The 23,398-nt window shown below is 55.0% G+C and overlaps 1 protein-coding gene across 4 annotated transcripts in view; it reads left to right on the top strand.

Annotated features, from left to right (window-relative positions):
* The first annotated feature begins 584 nt into the window (after positions 1-584).
* Positions 585-23,398, top strand: part of FGD5 (FYVE, RhoGEF and PH domain containing 5) — a 121,662-nt gene continuing 98,848 nt past the window's right edge. For 3 of the 4 annotated variants that reach the window (XM_044934347.2, XM_044934348.2, XM_044934346.2), the window contains exons 1-2: positions 585-741; positions 11,941-14,575. In XM_044934347.2, coding sequence (XP_044790282.2) covers positions 729-741; positions 11,941-14,575 — 2,648 coding nt within the window. In that variant the 5' untranslated portion in view covers positions 585-728. Of the gene's footprint in view, positions 742-1,699; positions 1,828-11,940; positions 14,576-23,398 lie in introns of all 4 variants that reach the window. The other variant, XM_044934349.2, reaches the window with a different exon arrangement.

Genomic DNA, 23,398 nt, shown 5'->3' with positions numbered 1-23,398 from the left:
CGGTGCTGGGCCCGGGACTGAATGAATGAATGCCCGAGGTTGAAAATCAAGTGACAGATGGTCCGCTGGGCGAAGGGACCCCTAGAAGCCCAACTCGCCGCTTCACCACGCCCCCCGTCCTAGTCCCTGGAACCTCGCGCAGCTCCCCGAGGCCCCACGCCACGGCCCCTTTAAATGTGCGCGGGGACGCCTCGCCCCTTGGCTCCCTCGATCCCTGACGGAGCAGAAAGGAGAAATAAAAAAAGCCTTCCTCTCGGAGAGCGGGAGGAAACGTCTCGGAGGGGGCGGAGGCGCAGCGGCGGCACCGGCAGAGGCGCGGCGGCCAGAACGCAGCGCGCGCGGAGCCGGGCGCCCGGAGCGGACACGACGCCGCGCGCCGGCCCGGCCCCCGCCCCCCGCCCGCGCGCCCGCGCCCCCGGCCCCGCCCCCCGAGGCTCGCGCCCCCCCGGCCCCGCGCGCCGCGCCGCGGCCTCAGTGAGCGCGCCGCCGCCCCCCGCGCCCCGACCGCGCACCCGCTCCGCTCCCCGGCCCCGCCCAGCCCCGGAGGCCCGCGCCCCGCGCCCCCACTGCCCTGCGCGCCGCGCGGAGTCCGGCGCGCGCCGGGGGCGGGGCAGGCGCCGGGGGGGGTGCGGGCCCCGCGGGGCGGCCATGGAGTGAGGCGGCGCGCGGACTCGCGCTCGGACGGACGGAGGCACCGACGGGCGGCCCCGGGCTCCGCGCGCTGGAAGATGAACAGAGCAGGTAGGAGGCTCCGCGGGGCACGCGCGCCAAGGCGCCCGTCCGGCGCTCCAAGTTGGAGCCCGCGAGGCGCTCCGGAGCGAGCTGCCCAGAAACCCCCCGACCTTCCGCCTCGGCTGAGGGACGGGCGGGTCCCGAGGAGGCCGAGAGCGTCGGGGGCTCTCAGTCCCGTCCGGGACGCCCCACCTCGGGGACGCCCCCTCGGTCTCGGGAGGCCGCACCCCGGCCCCGATAGGCCGCCTCCGGCTCCCACCGCGGCCCCCGGCTTGGGGGTCCCCTCGCGACGGGGAAGGACACTCCCTTCGCAAAAGCGACTTGGTCGCGCCCCTGAATCCTCCCTCCTGCTGCTTGGGGTCCCCTTCAGGCTCTCGCTGGCCCCCCAGAGGCCCTCTTGGCCCCCCGGGTCCGTCTGCGCTCTTCCCCTCGCCGGGGTCCATGCCTGGTCCCTCACTCGTGCGCGGCGCGCCCTTGGCGGCTTCTCACGCCTCTCCCTCTCTTGGACCCCCGCAGACTTGGAGCTCGGTCCCCTTCGGAATTAAAAAGCCCTAAATGACCACACCCCGCCCCCGCCCCCCGCAGCGGCGCGCCCGCATCCCCTGCGGGGCCCTGGCCCGGGGCCCCGCTTTGTGCCCAGGGGACGGCTCTCCAGGCGTTCCCTCCCAGCCCTCGCGTCTCTGCCCTGAGACTCTGCCTCTGCCCGGTCGGGGCGTCCGTGAGATCCCAAATGCGTTCGGCGGTACAGAGCGATCCCCTCGAGGAGTGCCGTTTAACAGACTTACTGACTGAGACCCAGAGATGGGCGGTGCCTGGACCCAGTTCTCTGGGGTCCCGACTCCTCCGCGGGGAGGGCAGAAAGTTGCCTCCAAGAGGCGAGTTTACGAGGAGGCAGCCGTCCCAGCTGAGTTCACTTGCCTGCCAAGGAGCGGTTATCGCTCTTTTCTTTTTTTTTTTTTTCTCATAGAATTGAGCAGAAGGCAGCTCCCTCTCCGACCAACACCCTTGTCCGAATCCGAACTCCAAAACACACATCCCTAAAGAAACAGGAAGCCACCATTTTGGCTGTCTTAGAACCATATCCTGCTGCCCTGGGTGGGTGTACAAAAGTGTGTGTGTGTGTGTGTCTGTGCGTTGTGGGCTTTTCCTTTCTCAAGTGTTTTTAATGAATAAAATCTTTGTCTGAGGAGTGAGGTGCGGGTCAGAGACGTTTGGCTCATTGATCTGACAAAGGAGACACTTGGGGGCTTAGGACGCGGTGGCCGCCTCCCTGTGTCCAGGCCCTGTTGTGGCTGGGCGTGGACACACCTGGACCCTGAGCGAGTGATGGTCGCGGAGTAGGGGGCTGGGGGTGGGGGTGGGGTGCCACCTTGGAGGAGTAGAGAGAAGACCGGAGCCGGATCCCAGTGCCCAGCCAGCCCCCTCCTTCTAGGAAGGAGGTGGCCTGCTGCTTGATCTAGCGCGGACAGAGCCAGGCTAAGTCTTTCCTACACGCCTAATAAAACTCGCTGGAAAACAATGGTGAGAGCCCCGTGCGGTTTTCCCACGTTTCCCTGCACGAGACTTGGGCAAGCCCTCCATTCTCCGAGACTCTGGGGTTTGGAGTGAGCCAGAAAACGCTTAGCGGCAGGCTTGGTCCCAGGAAATCTCAGCACTTACGCCCTTGGGTTCCAGCATCCTGTAATTTGCATCTAGTGTAAATCTGGTTACTTTTTCTGTGTGATAGCAATCATAGACCTCACGTAATGATATGTATGTGCCTGGCTCTGAATTTCTTGATCATGCAGCAGAGTGGTTCATAGACTCCGTGGGATTGAACCCCATAACCACCGTAGGCTTAGTTATTTGACCTGGAGCAGGTTACTTAACCTCTCAGTGTCTATTTCTTCATCTTGAAAATGGGGATGATAAGATCATTGTCGTTGAGGTCTCAGAATTAAACAAAGCTTGTTGGTGCCAAGCACAGTGTCTGTTACCTTACATTGTTATTTAGTTACGGAGTCGTATCCGACTGACTCTTCAAGGCCCCATGGACTGTAGCCCGCCAGGTTCCTCTGTCCATGGGATTTCCCAGGCAAGAATACCCGGGTGGGTTGCCATTTCCTCCTCCAAGGGATCTTCCTGACCCAGGGATGGAACCCAGCTCTCCTGCATCGCAGGGGGATTCTTTAGCACTGAGCCACCTGGGAAGCCCCCATCACACACGTGACCAACAAATTACTGGTTCATATTGACCCAGACTCTGCTCTTCAGTGTTTTATACTTGGATCAGTTCGGTTTTCACAGTAACCTCATCGTGAGTACTGTTGCCGTTCTCATTTTATAGATAGGAAAATTGAGCTGCAGGGATTTTATGGTTGCTGGCCTAATAAGGAGTTGAGTCAGGGTTGAAACTGCCAGCTTGAGAGCCTGCTTTATTTACCTGGTGCATAACACATAGTGGGTGTACAGGAAACGTTTGCCAGTTGACTTTGTTAGGTACCTTATGTGGGTTTTTTGCTTTGAACTTCTCAACAGCATTATGAAAAAAGCAGGGTATTTCTTCCATTTTACCTAGAAAGAAACTGAGGCTCAGAGAGGCACAGGGACGTGCCTTGAGATCACACAGCTGATGTGTGGTGGAGCTGGGGGTGGAGTCAGGTCTGTCTGAGCCATGCCTTTCCCACATGGGTTGTGGGTCCCACACCCGTCGTGGGTCGCTGGACTCACCTGACCGCAGCCTCATTCGAAATCATCAGGCTTGACTTGGACATTCCAGCAGGCATCCAGGAACGAAACGTAAGTTAAGATGCAGTTGGCAGGTGAAATCGGAAGGTAATTACTCTTGGAACATTAGGTTGTGAGAGTTCCAGAGGGAGAAGAGCGAGCTGCAGTCGCAGCGGACGCAGGGGCCCACATTGGGGGTGGCAGGGGACGCCATCAGAAAAGCCACAGTTCAAAGGACTGTCGTCGGCCAGAGCAGATGGCATGCACTGACTGCTCGGTGCCGTCCCCTCACCCTGCAGATGTGGAAACAGAGGCTCAAGGACAGGAGGGGTCTTGCCCAAGGTGTCCCTTCAACGCATGGCAGAGGCAGCCATGGAGATCAGAGCTCCAGCTCCCAGTCCAGTGCTGCTCCAGGTACCTCTTCTCATTTAACCTCTGCAGAGCTGACAAGGGAGGCTTCCCTGGTAGCTCAGCTGGTAAAGAATCCGCCTGCAATGCAGGAGACCCTGGTTCGATTCCTGGGTCGGGAAGATCCCCTGGAGAAAGGATAGGCTACCCACTCCAGTATTCTTGGGCTTCCCTTGTGGCTCAGCTGGTAAAGAATCTTCCAGCAATGCGGGAGACCTGGGTTTGATCCCTGGGTTGGGAAGATCCGCTGGAGAAGGGAACGGCTACCAGCAGCATGAATGTGTGAGTGGCAGATATTTAATTAAAATAGAAAATGTAAACTGGTACCAGGGGCCTGGCTGGTTACAGATGATTTCTATCTCCAGAGGCTGTGAAAAATCTCTTCCTCCTGTCACTGTGACTCCCCACCTGCCACCCCCGCCCTCAGTTAACTCTTGGCATCTTGATTGACAAGGTATTCTGCATTCGGTATCCTGTATTCATCCTCAGGGGTAGCGTATTGCCAGGAGGTCTTGGGCACTGGTACCTCAGGGTGGCGAGGGTGTGCCCCCAGGCTGTGTGTTCCGGGGGGAGAGAGGGTCCATCCGTGCTTGGTTCTTGCTGTGGTTGTTCAGTCGCTCAGTCGTGTCCGACTCTTTGTGACCCCGTGGACTGCAACACACCAGGCTTCCCTGTCCTTCACCATCTCCTGAAATTTGCTCGGACTCGTGTCCGTTGAGTCGGTGATAACATCCAACCGGGTTATACTCTGTCACCCCCTTCTCCTCCACCCCTCAATCTTTTCCAGCTTCAGGGTCTTTTCCGATGAGTCGGCTTGTCACATCAGATGGCCAAAGTGTTGGAGCTTCAACGTCAGCATCAGTCCTTCCAATGAATATTCAGGACTGATTTCCTTTAGGATGGATTGGTTGGATCTCCTTGCAGTCCACAGGACTCTCAAGAGTCTTCTCCAGCACCACAGTTCGAAAGCATCCATTCTTTGGCCCTCAGCCTTGTTTATGGTCCACCTCTCACATCCATACTTGGCTGCTGGGTTCTAGAGAGTCAGAAAGTTCCACTGAACCCAGAGGAGGAAGCCCCTGCTCTGATTTATCCTGTTATTAATCCATCCCCGCCATATTCTACAGCTCAGCCAAACCGGACTCTTGGGCATACTTCCAAAGGCCTTGCATCTAACTGCCTCTGGGCCTTTGCACGCTCTGTGCCTCTGCCTGGAACACCTAACCTCCTTTTTTTAAATTTTTATTTTATACTGGAGCAGAGTTCATTTACAGTGCTGTGTTAGTTTCAGGTGTACAGCAAAATGATTCTGTTATATATATATATATATAGGGTTGGCAAAAAAATTCATATTTTTTCATAACATCTTTGACCATATATATGCAATAGGAGCTTACCCATATATAAAGAATCTGCCTGAGATGTAGGAGACATGGTTTGATCCCTGAGTTGGCAAAATCCCATGGAGGAGGGCATGGCAAGGCAACCCACTCCAGTATTCTTGCCTGGAGAATCCCATGGACAGAGGAGCTTGGCAGGCTTCATGGGGTCGCAAAGAGTGGGACACGATTGAAGTGATTGCACACGCTCGAATATTTATATATATGTATTATATATATATATATATATTCCTTTTCAGACTCTCTTCCCATTTAGGTTATTATAGAATCTTGAGTAGAGTTCCCTATGCTGTACAGTAGGTCCTTGTTGATTATCTTTCTTATATATAGTCGAGTGCACCTGTTAATTCCAAATTCTTAATTTATTCCTCCCCCACCTCCCCCCACCCATAATCATAAATGTCTTTCCTAAATCTGTGAATCTGTTTCTGTTTTGTAAATAAGTTCATTCATATCACTTTTTTAGATTTAGATGAAAGTGTGAAAGTCGCTCAGTTGTGTCTGACTCTGCGACCCCATGGACTATACAGTCCTTGGAATTCTCCAGGCCCGAATACTGGGGTGGGCAGCCTTTCCCTTCTCCATTGAACCCAAGTGTCCTGCGTTGCAGGTGGATTCTTTACCGGCTGAGCCACAAGGGAAGCTTAGCTTTGGATGTCATACGGTATCTGTCTCTCCCTGTCTGACTTACTTCACGTGGCTTGCTGATCTCTAGGTCCATCCGTGTTGCTGCAGATGGCATGAGTTCATTCCTTTTTCCGGCCGAGTAATATTCCACTGTACATATGTGCCACGTCTCCTTCATCCACTCCTCTTGGGTTGCTTCCGTGCCATAGCGGGGGTAGCTGGTGCTGCACTGAACTCTGGGGTGCGTGTATCTTTTTGAGCTAGGTTTTCTCCAGATACATGCACAGGCATAGGATTGCTGGATCATATCCAACTTCATTTTTTTTTTTATGATGAAAGTTGTCCCTGTCCTTCAGCAGGCACCCTGGTGTATCTGTCCCCTGGGCCTCCTCTGGGCAGCACTGGTCTAAGACCCAGGGAACCCGGCCCTGCGCAGGGGCTCTGTGTGGTTCCTCCCTGGGAGGAAGGAGAGCTGGGGGCCATCCCCCTTCGTCTTCCCGCCTCCCGCGTCCCGTCTCCTTCGCTGGCTCCTTCTTGGAGCCTTGGGGCCGGTGGGGCTCCATCCCGGCTCTGCTCTCGTCTCTGCCCCCCACTCAGTCTTTTGGTGATTTCACCCAGCTCGTGCCCCGATCCCGTCTCTGTGATGGCTGCCTCCAGCCAGGCCACTCCCAGGAACCCGGGCTGGTCCACCCAAGAGCCTGCTGACCGCTCCTTCCAGGGCTGTGATGGGGAAGTCAGATGCAACAGGTGCAGATCAAAGTTCTGGTTTCCTCCCGCGACACCTGCAGCCTTCCCCGTTTCAGCTGGTGGCAGCCCTTCACCCTGCTGGTTGCTCTGACTCAAAACTTTCCCATTGCCCGTGATTATTCTTTGTCTCACACCCCACATCCAAACCGTCTGTAAATCCCACCAGCTCTACCTTCATCTTCAAAATCTGATCTTTTTCTTTCTTTCTTTCTTTTTTAACCACTTCTTCCGCTGTAGCCTGGTCCAAGCCTCCATCCTCTCTGGCCTGCATCATTATCGCCGGTGCCCCCTCCCTGGCCTCCCCGTTATCATGCTCAGCACGGCTGCCGCTTTCAGCACACTAGCTGGAGTGGGCTTGGCCTTCTGCTCAGGGCCGGGTTGTTATCTACACTCTCACCAGGACCCCTCTGCCCTCATCTCCTGTCCCTCCTTCGCTGCCTCACCCCCTTCGCACCACTCAGACGTCCTTGGACACGCCGGGTGAGCCCTGAATCCCCTCACCTTTTCAGGTCTTCACTCTGATGTCCTCTCATTGAGACCCATCCTGGTCTCTGTTTAAAGTTGCAAGCTCCTCATCTTTTCTCCAAACTCCTCCTAACTCCTGATCTTTTCCCGTGGACGTCACGATCATCTCACATATGATGGATAACAAACTTAGGCTTTTTATCGCTTATCTCCCACCACTACAATGTAAAGGCCAGGAGGAATGTGGTCTTTGTCTTGTTTATTGATGTATCCAGAGAGTCTGGACGAGGGCCTAGAAGACACTGGGTGCTCCATCAATACTGATGTAGTGGAGTTGGATTACAGAGAGCTGGACAGGAGCGAAGGAAAGCCAGTCATTGACTTTGTGGTCACTCAGTCCTTCTGACTCAGTCTTATGGGATTTCTCACTTGGTTCGCTGTCCCTGGTCTCTCCGGCCTCAGTCTCTCTGTGTTTTGCCTTTCTCTGCTTCACTAGAAGCCAGGAGCCCTGAGTCTGCTCTGTGCAAGAGATGCTCAGTTGTGTCTGACTCTTCACGACCCCATGGACTTGTGAAGCCCACCCAGGCTCCTCTGTTCATGGAATTTTCCAGCCAAAGAATACTGGAGTGAGTTGCCATCTTCTCCTCCAGGGGATCTTCCAGACCTGGGAATTGAACCCGCATCTCCTGCATTGGCAGGTGGATTCTTTACTGCTGAGCCATCGGGGATCCCATAGAAGAAATGCTTGATGGCAAAAGAGTGAAGGGACTGGACCAGGAAGCAAGAGACCCCGTTCTGCAGAGGCCCTTCTCTGGAGTCGCTGAGTCCCCCGCCCTGTCTGTGCCTCAGTCTCCTCTCTCAATGAGGGGTCGGTCGGGTGGGGTCTTTCTGATTCTGCCATCCTTGGATCTCAGAGGGGAAGGGGGTGAAACGCCTTGAGCTCCAGAGTGGGGAGCAGGACGTGGACACTGGGTACTTGTCACTCCTCGGGGCTCCCGTAGGGAAGGCATTTTCTTGCTGGATCATGCCTAAGACACCCACTGTAACCTTTTTCCGAGGAGACGGTGCCCGCAGATCAATAGCTTGATTGCAGGAAGGATGGGGCGGGGTGGGAGTGATGCATTTTTCATGGCTGATCTGTCCCTCTGGCAGCTCTGGTGGTGCCTGTGTGAAATACCACCTGTTAAAGATGAGAAATGAGAGTCCCCACCCCCTGGAGAATAATTGCCTGCCAGTGTCTGACACCTGATGTTGAGAAGTGACGCTCGTCTTACGTCATGTATCAGTGTAGATCCAGACTTAACAGCTGGAGAAGACGTCAAGGAGGGGAAGCCTGACTTTATTAGCACAACAACAGTGTGAAAAAGGGTTGCTGGTCATGTCCAACTCTTTTGTGACCTCAGGGACTACAGTCCTCCAGGCTCTTCTGTCCATGGAATTTTCCAGGCACAGTACTGGCGTGGGTTGCCATTCCCTTTTCCGGGGGATCTTTCCAACCCAGGGATCGAACCTGCATCCCCTGCATTGCAGTCAGATTCTTTACTGTCTGAGCCTCCAGGGAAGCTCCTGTTTATGGAAAACTACTAAGCGAAGTCGTGCTAACGTACTGTGTATCTTTGGATCTGTATAACAGCCTCTTGTACCCGTTTTACAGAAGAGGAATCTGAGACTCAGCCTCATAGCTTATAAGTGGCAAAGGTAGGATTTGAACCCAGATCACCAGGCTCCAAAGGCTTGTAACTGTTTCTCTGCTATGTCACAGTGACAGGGAGCTGAAGCTTAGCTGTTTTAAGCTCCAGATATTTCGGGCTTTAAAAAAAAAACTAAATTGAACAGAAATTTTTCTAAATGAGGTTGTATTGGATTGTGTATAGAAACAAGGGGTTGGAAGGTCACTTCTTTCATCTTGAAGACTTGGGGTTGTTTATCTGGATGCCTGCGGCTTTACTGGGTTGTTGGTGTGGGTGAATGTAGATATGGGTTAGGGTGTTGAAGAAGTGAGTGCTTTCGTCTTTAAAACCTTTTTTTTAAAAAAATGGTTATTTCTTTAGCTGTGCCAGGTCTTAATTGCGGCATGTGGGGTCTGGTTCCCCGAGGAGGGCTGGAACCCCGGCCCCCTGCGTTGGGAGCATGGAGTCTTAGCCACTGGACCACCAGAGAAGTCCCGAGTCTTTAAAGTCTTGAGCGCTGGGCCTCTTCCCCCCTGTCCTTGCTGTCAGCTGCCACATGTTACAACCGACAGTGTCCCTGTTCTCACTGCCCCCTCCCAATTAGCTGTGCCCTGGAAACCAGGCCAGTAAGTTCATTAGATTTATGTGCAGCACACAAGTAAGGAGGCTTTGGAGTCAGGCCCTTCCAGGCACAGAGTGCGTGGGCTTTATAACCCTGTATTATTGGTATCCAGGGCCTTTTTTTAAATTTCCTTTGGGGCCCCTCAGCTGAATTTTTCATAGTCGTGCCAGCTTGGGGAGACGACACTGACTTTGGCCTTAGATATACTGAAACGGGGGCTTCCCTGGTGGCTCAGAGGGTCAAGAATCCGTCTGCAGCGCAGGAGACCCAGTTCAATCCCTCGGTCGGGAAGATCCCCTGGAGACTGGAATGGCAACCCACTCCAGCATTCTTGCCTGGAGAGTCCCATGGACAGAGGAGCCTGGTGGGCTACAGTCCATGGGGTCACAAAGAGTTGGACACGACTGAATCAACTTAGCGTGCACACACGCACGCACACACACACACGCACATACTGAAACCGAGGGGCCGGTGGGACAGTCCCCATGGAGATGGGCTGAAATCAGTTAGAGCTGTGCTGGCTGCCACTGTGGCAACCACCCCCGTGTGCTCCTGAGCACCCGGTGGTGAGGCTGGTCTGAGTCATGACGTGCTGCGAGTGTGAAATATACCTTAAATTTCGACAACTTAGCATCGTAAAGAATGTCGGATATCTGCCGAATGAACTTTGTGTATCAATTACATGTTGATCCAAACATGATTCGTTGATTACCTGATAATATCCAAAGTGATATCTGGGATATATTGAGTTGAAAAGTATATTGTTAGTGTCACCTGTTTCTTTTTTACTCTTTAATGTGGCTATGAGAAAATTCATAATAATTATGTGTGTAATGATAAATGGGGCTCACATTATATTTGTCAGTCTGGCCTGGATTAGAAATGACTGAGGTCAGAGATGGAGCTGGGAGTTGAATGCCGTGGGAGGGGGTGGTGTTTGCTGGCAACCCTCCAGGCCAGCTGCTCCACCTTCCCTCTGTCCCAGGCTGAACTGACAGCCAAGCCAGCTTTGTATCAGAGTGTCACGCCCAAGGCTTAGTGGGGATGGAACTGGGAATTGAGATTGGACTGCAGCAGGGACATGCACGTCCTAAACCTGGGCAGTGGACAGCCAGGCAGTGCTGAAGCAAAGATGGCAGGACAGAGTGGCATCCCTGGGAATCCCCATTCCTCACCTGTCTGCAGTGCGGACAGGGGCTTGGAAGCCCAGCCGCAGGTGTGAAGGCATGGGCTGGCTGTGGCAGGAGAGACGCTGAACTTGGATGTGGGCGATTCCACCCTTGACCCTCCCGCTGTCCGGGTCCCTCCCATCCTGCCAAAGTGAGCTGCAGTTTCACCCCCTCCGAATGGTCGTCCCTAGCTGCGGCTCCCTTGCTTCCCTAACCCCTGTGACACGTGCGTGTTGTCCGTCTTCCATTTTGTTGTGGCTGATAGAGCCTCAACATCCACACAGGATGAGACCTGTGTTGGAAAATACCATGTGATTGCCCCGTGAGGTTTGGGCGCGGGGCAGTTCGCTGGACACCAGCCTCGAGGCATGCAGAGTTCAGAGGTGGCCCTCAGGAGAACCGTGGCGTTGCCATCCCAAGCCTGGTGGTGTGCCATTCTCAAGGGAAGGAGGTGCTCGGTCATCGTATTCCGAGAGTCCGCAGCTCCTGTGGTGGTTCTGCCAGCCTTTCTTTTTTTTCGGCTGCCCTGGGTCTTCATTGCAACATGCAGACCTTTTCTAGCTGCAGCCCGCGGGTTTCTCTTACTGCGGAGCACAGACTCGAGTGTGCACAGGCAGGCGTGGTAGCTGTGGTGTGCCCGCTTAGTTGCCCCGAGGCATGAGGGATCTTAGTTGCCTGACCAGGGATTGGAACCTGAGTCCCCCGCTTTGAAAGGTGGATTCTTAACCACTGGACCACCAGGGAAGTCCCCGTTGTGTCAGGCTGGTCTCCCTAATTCGATTTGTGAGAATTCAGCAGAGGTGTTCTTCTCTGCTTGGCCCTGAAGACTCTGCCACCTACGGTGCGGTGTGTGTAGAGACTAGGCTGCACTAATGGGAGAGAGGCTGTGGGCTCCTTGAGGGAGCCTGGATGCTGACTGTGAAGATCTTCGTTGGCTCCTGGGCACGTGCCTTTACTACATACTTGAGCGAATGAGTGCAGAGATCAGGACGCTTTTATTGTGAGCACAGGCTGTCATTCGTTTGGGTTCTGTTAGCTGGACTGTGTTTAGAAAAAAGATCTCTTTACCTTGTTTACAGAATGAATCTTGAGTGGGAAAGGAAGTGGCAACCCACTCCAGTGTTCTTGCCTGGGAAACCCCATGGAGAGAGGAGCCCGGTGGGCTAAGGTCCGTGGGGTCCCGAAAAAGTCAGACACGACCGAGTGCGTGAGCACACGGGAATTTAAAGATGTTGGCGGAGGGCATCAACCTGGCAGAACGTGCTGGGTTGGGCTTACGTGGGCTGGGAAGCCAGCTCCAGTGTTCTCTTGAAAACGTAGGTAGGAGACTCTTGAGTGGAAGTAAAGGTAACTGTGCTTTCTCTCCCCTTCTTGTCTGTGTTTTCATCCTTTAGATTCACCCAAACCACCAGTCGCCCCCAAGCCGAAGGCTGCCAGTTCCCTCACGCCACAGACACCACCCAAATTCTGCCCGTCGTCACTCCGGCCTGAAAGCCTTCACAGCCCCAACTCCTCCATGTCCAGGGGGCCGAAACCCCCCATCGCCCCGAAGCCCCGGCTGGCCACCCCCAGCGAGTGGAGGGCCAGCGTCTATGTGATCAACAGCTTGAACAAATGCAGCAATGGGAAGCTGCCCTGCGTAGACAGGGGCCTCTACGAAGAGCACCGGTCCACCCCTGAGTGCTCCGAGTCCGAGGCCGATGAGGATTACATCGTGGCCCCCAGGGCCCCTCCGGGGGAGGACGGAGCCAGGGATGCGGGCTGCGTGGAGAATGCAGTCATGGGGCCTCCGGAGGCTGGCGAGGAGGAGGAGGAGGGCCAGGATGGGGGCGAGGTGTGCGGGCCAGCGGAGTCCGTGGCTGCAGAGGCCTGGGCGGTGTTGAGCAAACAGGCTGACCGAGACGTCGCCCCTGCCCCCGAGGACGTGGAGGGCCCAGACTGTGCCAGGGCCACGGGGACCAAGGACCAGACGTTGGCGAGTGAGGAGGAGGAGGAGAAGCTGACGGAAGAACACAGCGCCTGCAGCCTGGAGGACGAGGACGGAGAGGCGGAGCCTGGGGAGCCTGGGGACGGAGGGGCGGAGCCTGGGGACGGAGGGGCGGAGCCTGGGGACGGAGGGGCTGAGTCTCCGAGCGATAGCATCCCAGCCCACCTTGAGGTCATCGAGGATACCGTGGTTGGGGGCAAGGAGGAGCCCGGGGCTCCCGGGACCCCTCAGGAGGCAGAGGAGGGGGACGCAGAACCCGGCCACAGTGTGGACGAGGGGGTCGAGGGGGACGATGCCGGCGAGGAGCCCCCAGAGGACGAGGGGTCGGCCACGGGTGTTCCTGAGGCCGAGGTGGCCAGCGACGACCCTGAAGTCTCCCGGGAAGCGTGTGAAGATGCCGCGGGTTATGGCGGCCAGCACGGCGGGCGGGATGAGCCGGCTGACCCGGCAGAAGCGGAGGCGGGGCAGGACCCCCGGGAGGGCGAGGACCCCGTGCAGGATGAAGCAGCCGAGGAGAGCTGCCACATCATCCCGTTCGAGAGCGACAGCGTGGACGACCTTGTGCCTCCGCTCTCGGCCAGTCCCTACGAGTTCTTCCCCACCGAGAGCACCTCCTTCTGTAGCGAGAGCTACCCTTCTTATTCCGAGTCCGCAGGAGAGTCAGCACAGGAGCCGGGGCCGGAAGAACGCGTGGAGCGGGACCCCGAGACCGGGCCGGGGCGTGAGCGACGGGACTCCGCGCAGGGTGGCACCGGGGAGGAGGGCGCCCCTGTGCCCGACGTCCTGGTCCTGCCCGAGGACGAGGATGCCAACCCCTATGAGATGGGAGTCGGCCAGCCCCGCGGGGCGGACCCCGGGGAGGCGGAGACGCCCGGAGCTCAGGCCGCCCTGCAGGAGCTGAGCCCCGATGGGGAGGGCGGCCTGGTCCCCATCGACAGGAAGAACGTCATGGCGAGGGCCAGGCCCCACTCCGGGAAGCTGGCTGGCTACGTCCCAGAAACGGTCCCGGAAGAAATGGGGCCGGAAGCTGGCTCAGCGGCCGCCGGCGTTGGGGCAGCCGCCGCGGAGGCGAGGAAGACAGTCCTGTCGCTGGAGGGGAAGCCGCTGGACGTCGGCAGGGCTCTGCCGGCAAAGCCCAGAGGCTTCACGCTGTACCCGCGATCGTTCTCCGTGGAGGGCCGGGAGATCCCCGTGTCCCTGTACCGGGAGCCCGAGGCGTGCGGCCTCGACGGCCACGGCATCAAGAGGAAGGAAGACAACCTGTCCCTGCCCTGCGTCATCGGCTCCTCCGGCAGCTTCTCCCAGAGGAGCCACCTGCCGTCCAGCGGCACCTCCACCCCGTCGTCCATGGTAGACATTCCGCCCCCGTTCGACCTGGCCTGCATCACCAAGAAGCCCATCACCAAGAGCTCCCCCTCGCTCCTGGTGGAGAGCGAGCCCCCGGACAAGCACTCCAAGAAGAAGAAGTCGTCCTTCAAGCGGTTCCTGGCGCTGACGTTCAAGAAGAAGACAGAGAGCAAGGTGCACGTGGACGTCAACGTGTCCTCCTCCAGGTCGTCCTCGGAGTCCAGCTATCACGGGCCGGCCCGGCTCATGGAGATGGACCGCAGGAGCCTCAGCAACTCGCCGCAGCTTCGGGCGCGGACGGGCAAGCTCCGGGCTTGCGACTCGCCCTCCTCTCTCATCTTCTGCCGGGAGGGCAAGAGGAAGGGGGTCCCCTTCAGCAGGACGGTGTCCCGGGTGGAGTCCTTCGAGGACCGCTCCCGCCCCCCCTTCCTGCCGCTGCCCCTCACCAAGCCACGCTCCATCTCGTTCCCCAACGCGGACACCTCGGACTACGAGAACATCCCGGCCATGAACTCGGACTACGAGAACATCCAGATCCCGCCCCGGAGGCCCGCGCGGGCCGGGACGTTTACGAAGCTATTTGAAGACCAGAGCCGGGCCCTGTCCACGGCCAACGAGAACGACGGCTACGTGGACATGAGCAGCTTCAACGCCTTCGAGAGCAAGCCGCAGAGTGCCGACCCGGAGGCAGAAAGGTACCGTGACACTCGCCTTCCCTTTGCCGGCCGGCGGCGGTAACCATCCGAGAGGCAAGCTTAGGCGAGGGTGGCGGTCCCCGAGCTTTTTGGTGCCAGGGGCCAGTTTGGTGAAAGACGGTTTTTCCACGGACCCGGGCAGGGATGGTTTGGGGATGAGTCTAGTGCATGACTTTTCATTTTGCACTTTATTTCTGTTCTTATTACATCAGCGCCTCAGATGATCAGGCGTTAGATCCTGGAGGTTGGGGACAGGCATAGTGGTTAGAACGGACTGGCTTTTTTGCCTCGGGCTCTGTCTCTAGCTTTGTGACTTGGGCTGAGTGGCTTTCCCTCTCCAAGTCTTGGTTACTTCACCTGTGAAAAGAATCCGTGCTACCTCTAGGCAGAGTGTTTGGAAGATCGGAGTACCTGGTCTATTTGAAAATGTTGTCTCAGATGCCAAATATAGTGCATGGGTATTGCTATTATTTGGGATATGTTTCTCATCTCCTAGGCAGATGGCTTTACTACTCCCCTCTGGGAAAGTTACCAAAAGAGAAGGGCCTGGAATCTTGCTAAACTAAATATCTTTCACCATCAGGAAAATACCCTAAATTGAGATTGATCCCTTTTTATTGTGTTAATATACATTCTATTCAAGGGAACTAGAAAAGACAATTTATTTAAATTGTTTGAAGAGCTAAGGGCGCCCTAAGCTAAATTTCTCAATAGAGGTCTTTAAGAGGTATGTCCAAGCTGATTCTTTCTGTTTGTTTTTGGACTTGGTCACCTTGGGAATGAGAGTGAAACACTGCAATTATTGACACCAGGGGGGGTTTTCTGACCTCACCTTCCCGAGCCTGACTGAATGGCCTTATTGATCATCCTGGGTGGGTACTTGCCAAGTCTTGCTGTTTCTTATGCACCGCGGATGCACCTTAAAGGGGCTGCGATTCAACCTCCATCACGTACACGCTTGGGGGGCACCTGATCTGAATTAATGAAAAGTCAGAATGGCGGCGATTTTCAGGGAAAGCCTGGTTCTTTCCCGGCACATACAGCACCTCAGTCTAGTCCCATACAGCTGCTGTTGCTCCGCATTCCCAGGGGACCTGCAGTAATGAATCGATAAGAATGATTTGCAGTTAGCATTAGCTCTCTGTGGAGTGCAGACACGAGGAGAGTTTATGTGACGTTTCTCCTGCATTTTTCATACGGTTCCCCACCCTGTCTCCCTCTCCCCCTGCCCCGAGTCTGGGTAAGGCTATGAATTGGTTCTTTCTGTGACCTGGTTTGGAGCAGAGGTGGGCATCAGTGCCCCTAGAGGGATCCAGTTTAATTTGGAGAATGGGGGCATGTGCGCACTTTGAAGAGGGCGGGAGCAGAAAAGCAGACAAGGTCACTGCATTAGTACTTATCAGTGGGGTTTGACAAGACCCAACCCCGGTGGGTGTGGGGGAAGCCTCCCAGGTGGGAAAGAACCCCGCCTGCTGATGCAGGAGATGTAAGAGATTCGGGTTTGATCCCTGGGTGGGGAAGATCCCCTGGAGAAGAGCCTGGGAACCCACTCCAGTAGTCTCGCCTGGAGAATCCCATGGACAGAGGAGCCTGGAGGGCTGCAGTCCACAGGGTCACAGAGAGTCAGACACAACTGAAGTGACTTAGCACGTGTGCACACGACCCCAGTGGCGTACCTCCAGCGCTAATGGAAATAGAGCCAAGGTTTGAAACCATAAAGTCTCCGTACTGGGACGGACCTCAAAGGGTGTGTGGTCTAACTTCCCATGTCTAATAGGTCTCTCTCCTAACCCGGTCTGTAGTTGAATTCCTCAGGCCCCAGGGAACTCTCTACCTCCCAGAGCTGCTGCATCTGTTGCTCGGTACTTCTATTTTTCCTTTCTGTCTGAGCCAGAAGCCGTCTTCCCATCATGTCCCCACCCCACCGAGGTGGAAGCCAACCCCTCTACTAGCCCTGCCCCCTCCTGCTGACTCTTCCCCCTACAGCCAGGCATCTGAGCTCATTTCCTCTTTTGTACGACTGTCCTTCGGAAATGGAAATCTGCTTCTGTTGAATCACAGAATTGCAGAGCTGGAAGGGAACTTCTGACAACATTTGGTCCTGTTACGGAAGAGGAAACTGAGGCACGAAGAGGTAAAGAGAGTTGCCTCAAATCTCTCTTGGTGGAGAAATCAGTGTCAGGACTCTTGGTCCAGGAATTGTTGTGAAGGGTGCTAAGGGATGCCAGGTCCAGTTATGCAGGTTGCACACTGCCCAACCCCAGGGTCACACTCACCTTTTAGTCTATATATAGTGTCCGTGGGGTTATGCAGTGTGCAGGCTACTTGGCCATATGCAAAGGGCCTGTGGCCTTGGTCTGTTGCTGTTTAGTCGCTCAGTCGTGTCTGACTCTTTTGTGACCCCATGGACTGTAGCCTGCAAGGCTCCTCTGTCCGTGGGATTTTCCAGGCAAGACTGGAGTGGGTTTCCATTTCTTTCGCCAGGGGATCTTCACAGACCAGGGATCAAACCCACGTCGCCTGCATTGGCAGGGGAATTCCTTACCACTGAGCCCCTTGGAAAGCCCACCTTGATTTTTGCTTAGTCCAAAAAAAAAAAAAGAAAAAAAACAGAAGGAAAAATAAAAAGCTGCCTTCATCTAAAACCAGAATAAAATACTGCAGAAGATGTGAATCCTCTCCATGCCCTGCCTGCTTGCTGTGTGCCAGCCCCGTGCTAGGTGCTTTCCCCGTGGTATCTCACATTTGAGGCTCCAGCCAGAGCCTTGGCTGAGTGTCTTGAACCATTACACTCTGCTGTGGAATGGATTTCCCTGCAGGCCAGGCTGGCTGGGATGTATGTCCCGTGCAGGAACCACATCCTCTTGGACATCAGTCAGTGAGCAGAGCTTTCTTCCGTTTTCCTGCATGAAACAGAGGGAAGCAGAGGGCGAGAGAAATCCCTGCTGTGGGCTGGAACACGTCTGGGCAAGGGCGGCGCCCGACACACGGCGTCGAGAGGCGGCGGGGGCTGTCACGAGGGGCGGGGGCCCCGGCTTCTTCTCCTGAATAGGGGCTTTGAGAACCAAGCGCAGGGGGCTGCTGCTGACCTGAGACATGTGCCCAGGGGTGCTGGGGTTGGCCAGGACCGGATGAGAGGATGGGAGACCGTCCCCTCCTCTTTCCGCTGCTTGTGTGTCCCCAGACCTCGCTGCGGTGAGGATCCGAGGCCGAGGCCAAGATAAATGTCGACGCTCCTGAAACAGAGCTGGACAGCGAGCCCCAGGAGGGGGAGTTCAGAGCCCACCCGGCCCTGCCTCCCTGTGGGCCCCCCGTTTGCTCCTCTGTTCCGTGGTCTGATTGGAGCAGATCTGTTATTTCTCAGCCACCCACACTATGGCTCACTGCTTGTCTTTAAATCAGTCCCTCTTTTTTACTTAAAAGATATTTCAAAAGGAAATTCTGTGTCACTGACGGCAAATGGAGAACCAGTATTAGTTGTCTTAAGTAGAAGGCAGTTGTGAAAATAAGGTATAGGACAAAGAACTAAGCCCCGGCGGGTGAAGTCTGGCCTGAGCTTCGGGCCTTGCCGAGGCCTTGAGCGGAGGCTCCGTCCCTTTGCTGAGCAGCTAGAGGTGTGAGAGGCGTCCTGGGCCAATGTGGAGACAGTCTCCTCGGCGTGGTCAGAAGGATCCAGGAAGGGTGAAAGGGGAATCTCGTGGTGCAATTTAGTGTTATTTAAATCCTTTTCCTAGCAAAAGTGCCTCCCTTCGAGAAACGTGTGGAGTGTGTGATAGAATTCAGAGTTCTCCAAATCAGAGCAGCAGCTCAGGGTCTGATGGATGATCGTAAAGTTTCTCCTGTGCAGATACTCCCTTCCGGGTTTGTCCACACAGACAATAGCATTTTCCCAGTTAAAACGTTCTTCGTAGCTGTCGTCTGTCTTATGAAGTAGAAGTGTACACGTTGTTACCTGTGTACATTTCCCCTTGGTGTACACAACTTTGGGCTTCCCAGGCAGCGCTAGTGGCAGAGAGCCTACCCGCCGATGCAGGAGATGTAAGAGCCACAGGTTCAATCCCTGGGTCTGGAAGATCCCCTGGAGGAGGGCATGGCAATCCACTCCAGTATTCTTGCCTGGAGAATCCCATGGACAGAGGAGCCTGGTGGGCTACAGTCCATGGGGTCACTAAGAGTCAGACACAACTGAGAGACTTGGCACCCACACACATACATAACTTTGATTTAAAGTGTATCCCCAAAGCATTCTTTTCTCCTGAATTGACTCTCATACACAGCATGTGAACCGCGAACTTCCAGATGTTCAAGCTAGATTTAGAAAAGGCAGAGGAACCAGAGATCAAATTGTCAACATCCGTTGGATTATTGAGAAAGCAAGAGAGTTCCAGAAAAACATCTGCTTCTGCTTTACTGACTATGCCAAAACCTTTGACTGTGTGGATCACAACAAACTGTGAAAAATTCTTCAAGAGATGGAAATATCAGACCACCTTACCTGCCTCCTGAGAAATCTGTATGCAGATGAAGAAGCAACAGTTAGAAATGAACGTGGAACAACAGACTGGTTCTAAATAAGGAGTATGTCAAGGCTGTATATTGTCACCCTGCTTATTTGACTTATATGCAGAGTACATCATGAGAAACGCTGGGCTGGATGAAGCACAAGCTGGAATCAAGATTGCCGGAGAAATATCAATAGCCTCAGATACACAGATGACACCACCCTTATGGCAGAAAGTGAAGAGGAACTGAGGAGCCTCTTGATGAAAGTGAAAGAGGAGAGTGAAAAATCTCGCTTAAAACTCAGCATTCAGAAAACAAAGATCATGGCATCTGGTCCCATCACTTCATGGCAAATAGATGGGGAAACGATGGAAACAGTGACAGATTTTATTTTGGGGGGCTCCAAAATCACTGCAGATGGTGATTGTGGCCATGAAATTAAGACGCTTACTCCTTGGAAGGAAAGTTGTGACCAACCTAGACAGAATATTCAAAAGCAGAAACATTACTTTGTCAACAAAGGTCCGTCTAGTCAAGGCTATGGTTTTTCCAGTGGTCATGTATGGATGTGAGAGTTGGACTATAAACAAAGTTGAGAGCTGAAGAATTGATGCTTTTGAACTGTGGTGTTGGAGAAGACTCTTGAGAGTCCTTTGGACTGCAAGGAGATCCAACCAGTCCATCCTAAAGGAAATCAGTCCTGAATATTCATTGGAAGGACTGATGCTGAAGCTGAAACTCCAATGCTTTGGCCACCTGATGCGAAGAACTGACTCATTTGAAAAGACCCTGATGCTGGGATAGATTGGGTGGGAAGAGAAGGGGATGACTGAGGATGAGATGGCTGGATGGCATCACCGACTCAATGGACATGAGTTTGAGGGAGCTCCAGGAATTGGTGATGAACAAGGAGGCCTGGCGTGCTGCAATCCATGGGGTCACAAAGAGTCAGACACGACTGAGCGACTGAACTAACTGAACTGAACGCAGAAAAAATGTTCTCAACAGCCATCTAGTCCAACACTCGTCCTTTTCCAGTAGAATGCTCTGTGTCCCCAGTCAGGACTCTTGGTTGGGACAACCCAGTCCTTCTGAATATCCCACAAGACCTTGGTATGTTGGTTATGCACTAGGAGCTTAATAGATGCATGTTGATGGGTTGGTGATTTTGAGCTTCACGGGGGGAAAGAACTGTCATTTATTAAGTATTTTCTGAGACAGTTTGAGGTGCTTTGTATAAGCTTATTAAGTAGCCAATGGATGCAAAGCACCACACACACTGGTCTGTCCTAAGTGTCTTGTTTAAATCCCTGTAATTGTAACTTCGCTTTTGCACGATGAAGCGTCTACTTTAATCACTCAGTATTATTCCTCCACACAGATCCCTGAGGCCCCCTTTCCCCATTTCATTGTGAAAACATTCAAACTTAGGGAAGAGCAGAAGCAGTTTTCCAGTGAATGTCCGTGGGCCCGCTTCTTAGATTAGATATTAACATATTGCCGCGCTGGCTTTTTCTCATCGCTTTCTCTGCTTGCTTTTCAGCCTGCGCTCCACCTCTCACTGTGACCTACCCCTCACTGCTCCCTCTGCTTCGGTTTCTTTTTCTTTGCCGTTGCATTGCGTGGCAGGCAGGATTTTAGTTCCCCAACCAGGGATTGAACCCACGACGCCCCCTGCAGTGGAAGCGTGGATTCTTAACCACTGGACCACCAGGGAAGTCCCACGTATCTCGGTTTCCTTGTCTGTAAAAGGCGACACTAGGCGTACCGGGCCTGTTCGTGTCTTTAGGACAAAATGAGTTAGTGCAGCACGGAGTGAGAAGGTCGGTGAGCACGAGCTGTTATGGAGTGACGCGATCAAGGCTCCACAGCCGTGGATGCAGGTGCAGAACCGGGTCTTTCACTGGGAGGGTGTCTGTGTCTCTCTTACAACTTGTGCTTGTATCAGACCCAGTGTTCAGGACCTCACATGCATAAACCAGGAGCAGGTGTGAACTCGTGAGCTGTGGGGTGTGGCGTCGACATTGCCTCTGCCTTCCACGGGGGATGGGGGCGGGGCTGCCCGCACCAGCCTGGGCACCCGAGGACCAGGGTGTTTTGATTCCGAAATCTCACTGTCTGTAACTCTGTCTGTAGCAGATATTTCACTTGTAACTCGTGATCAGTGAGGCACCTTAGGGCTTTCCAGTTCCCATTTTCCAGATGAGAAAGCTGAGGCCCAGGAAAGAGATTCCAGCCGTCCTCGGTCACACAGGCAGTAAGTCGCCACACCAAGACTCACACCCAAGTCTTCCTGACTCTCCACACAGTGCTCCTTCCATCCTGTTCTCTGTGGTTGAAAAGTGCCATGCTCACTGCCATGCTCACCGGAGCTCCAAGAGCTCCGAAGCGGCTCCCTCACGGGAGTCAGGCCAGCACGGCCACCACCCACATGCTGGCTTTGCTCGGAGGTGCAGAGGCGGGGACGCGAGGGAAAGTGGAGGGATGTCCTCCTTTGGTTTCTGCCTGCCGGTGGGTTTGCTGCGGTCTCGGCAGCTTGTGGAGAAGGCGGACAGCCTCTCCTGGGACTTGCTGATGAGGTGCTCAGGTGCCGTTCCCTCCCGCCGGGCACGGGGATGGGGAGACCCTTGCCCTCCTGTGGGCCTTGGCACGGGATGAGTGACCGGAAGCTCTGTGTTGGGGCAGCCATCTGTACCACTCAGAGGACTCAGCCCCAAGAAGCAGTGGCTTCCAGAGAAAGAGAGCCCAGCATTTCAGGCGCCTCCAGAGCCGTCCACGGTCAGAACGCAGCTTGGATTTCATGCCCGGGAGTTTGTGAGCACTGGGACTGGGGGCATCCAGGTGCCTGAATCTCTTGGCTCCCTGATGACGGCCATTCGAGGAGTGAGTGCTGCTGTGCCAAGAGGTGCGCGGGTGCTGTGTGGAAGGTGGAGAGGTGAGCCACCCCGTCATCACTGACCTCACTGGAGGTGGGGTCGAGGGGGTCGGAAGGACCTAGACTCAAGTCCCTGGAGTGCAAGACTGAAAACGCTCCGGACCCAAAGAGTAGGCGTCCAGAGGAGGGTGGGCTGGCGTCACGGACAAGGGGGCATCTGAATGGGCACTTGAAGAAGAAAAGTTCTAACTGTGGTGCTGGAGGAGACTCTTGAGAGTCCCTTGGACTGCAGGTAGATCCTGCTTGTCCATCCTAAAGGAAATCAACCCTGAATACTCATTGGAAGGACAAATGCTGAAGCTCCAATACTTTGGCCACCTAAGGCAAAGAGTTGAGTCTTTGCAGGAAAAGACCCTGATGCTGGGAAAGATTGAAGGTGGGAGGAGAAGGGGATGACAGAGGATGAGATGGTTGGATGGCATCACTGATTTCAACGGACATGAATGGACAAACTCTGAGAGATGGTGAGGGATGGCGCAGCCTGGCGTGCTACAGTCCACGGGGTGGACAAGAATCGGATGGACTTGGTGACTGAGCAACAGCAGGATTTCCCCATACAGAGGTGGAGGAAGGTGTGAGCCCAGGCGGACGCGTGGGACTGTGGCATTTGGCAGGTTAAACCACAGTGAAAGTGACCTACTGTGTTTCAGAGGATCTCCTCGATCTCTTTTTTCTGGAAAGCCGTTCCCATTGTCTGCAAACACGGAGACCGTGTAGAAAGGTGTAAGGGTTGAAAGGTGTAGGGACTAAACCTGCACCGTCTTTTCCGGATTTCCAGTCTTGTGGTGGAATGTTCCAGCAGCTCAGCTGATTCCATCACTGCCAGCCACTCAACATCGGCTGCTTTTCTAAGTACTGGCGTGTGTCAGGGGGGTGATGGTTGCTGCCCTTGGGGTGTTTCCGGCTGGCTGGGGAGAAAGGCCGATAGAGGTCCTTAGCGCCTAGTGTGATAAAAGTCGTGTGCGAGGTCCATCCAGGCGGTTCTGAGGAGGGGGCGGCGAGGAGCCTTTGCCATCTGGGGGGGCCCCAGGGTATCTCCAGAGGGGCATCGAGGGAGTCACGATGGAGATACTCAGTCTGGGGTGGCTGGGGTGAGGAAAGACCTTTACGCGTTCAGACTGCGGAGCTTGGCATCCATGCCGGCGAGCCAGACATGGGAAGGCCGCCTGGGGCCCAGCCGAGAAGCACCTCATGTTTCTGCTTGACACCCCGGGGCAGACCCCAGCAGGTTTTCCGCCGGGCAGGGCTGTGGTGGGGCTGTTCCTCATTGGCCTTCCAGGCAGGATGGAGAGCCGAGGGGATAAAGACACGGGAAGCAGGGAGGCGAGCCAAGGGGCCCCCCGGAGGAAATGAAGGCCCAGTGGGGCTGCGTCGGGCTCGGCCTC

The sequence above is a fragment of the Bubalus bubalis genome, chromosome 21, assembly GCF_019923935.1.
Source record: "Bubalus bubalis isolate 160015118507 breed Murrah chromosome 21, NDDB_SH_1, whole genome shotgun sequence".
In the NCBI taxonomy this organism is placed as follows: domain Eukaryota; kingdom Metazoa; phylum Chordata; class Mammalia; order Artiodactyla; family Bovidae; genus Bubalus; species Bubalus bubalis.
The sequence above is the reverse complement of the archived record's forward strand: the minus strand, read 5'-3'. Positions and strand labels throughout refer to the sequence as shown.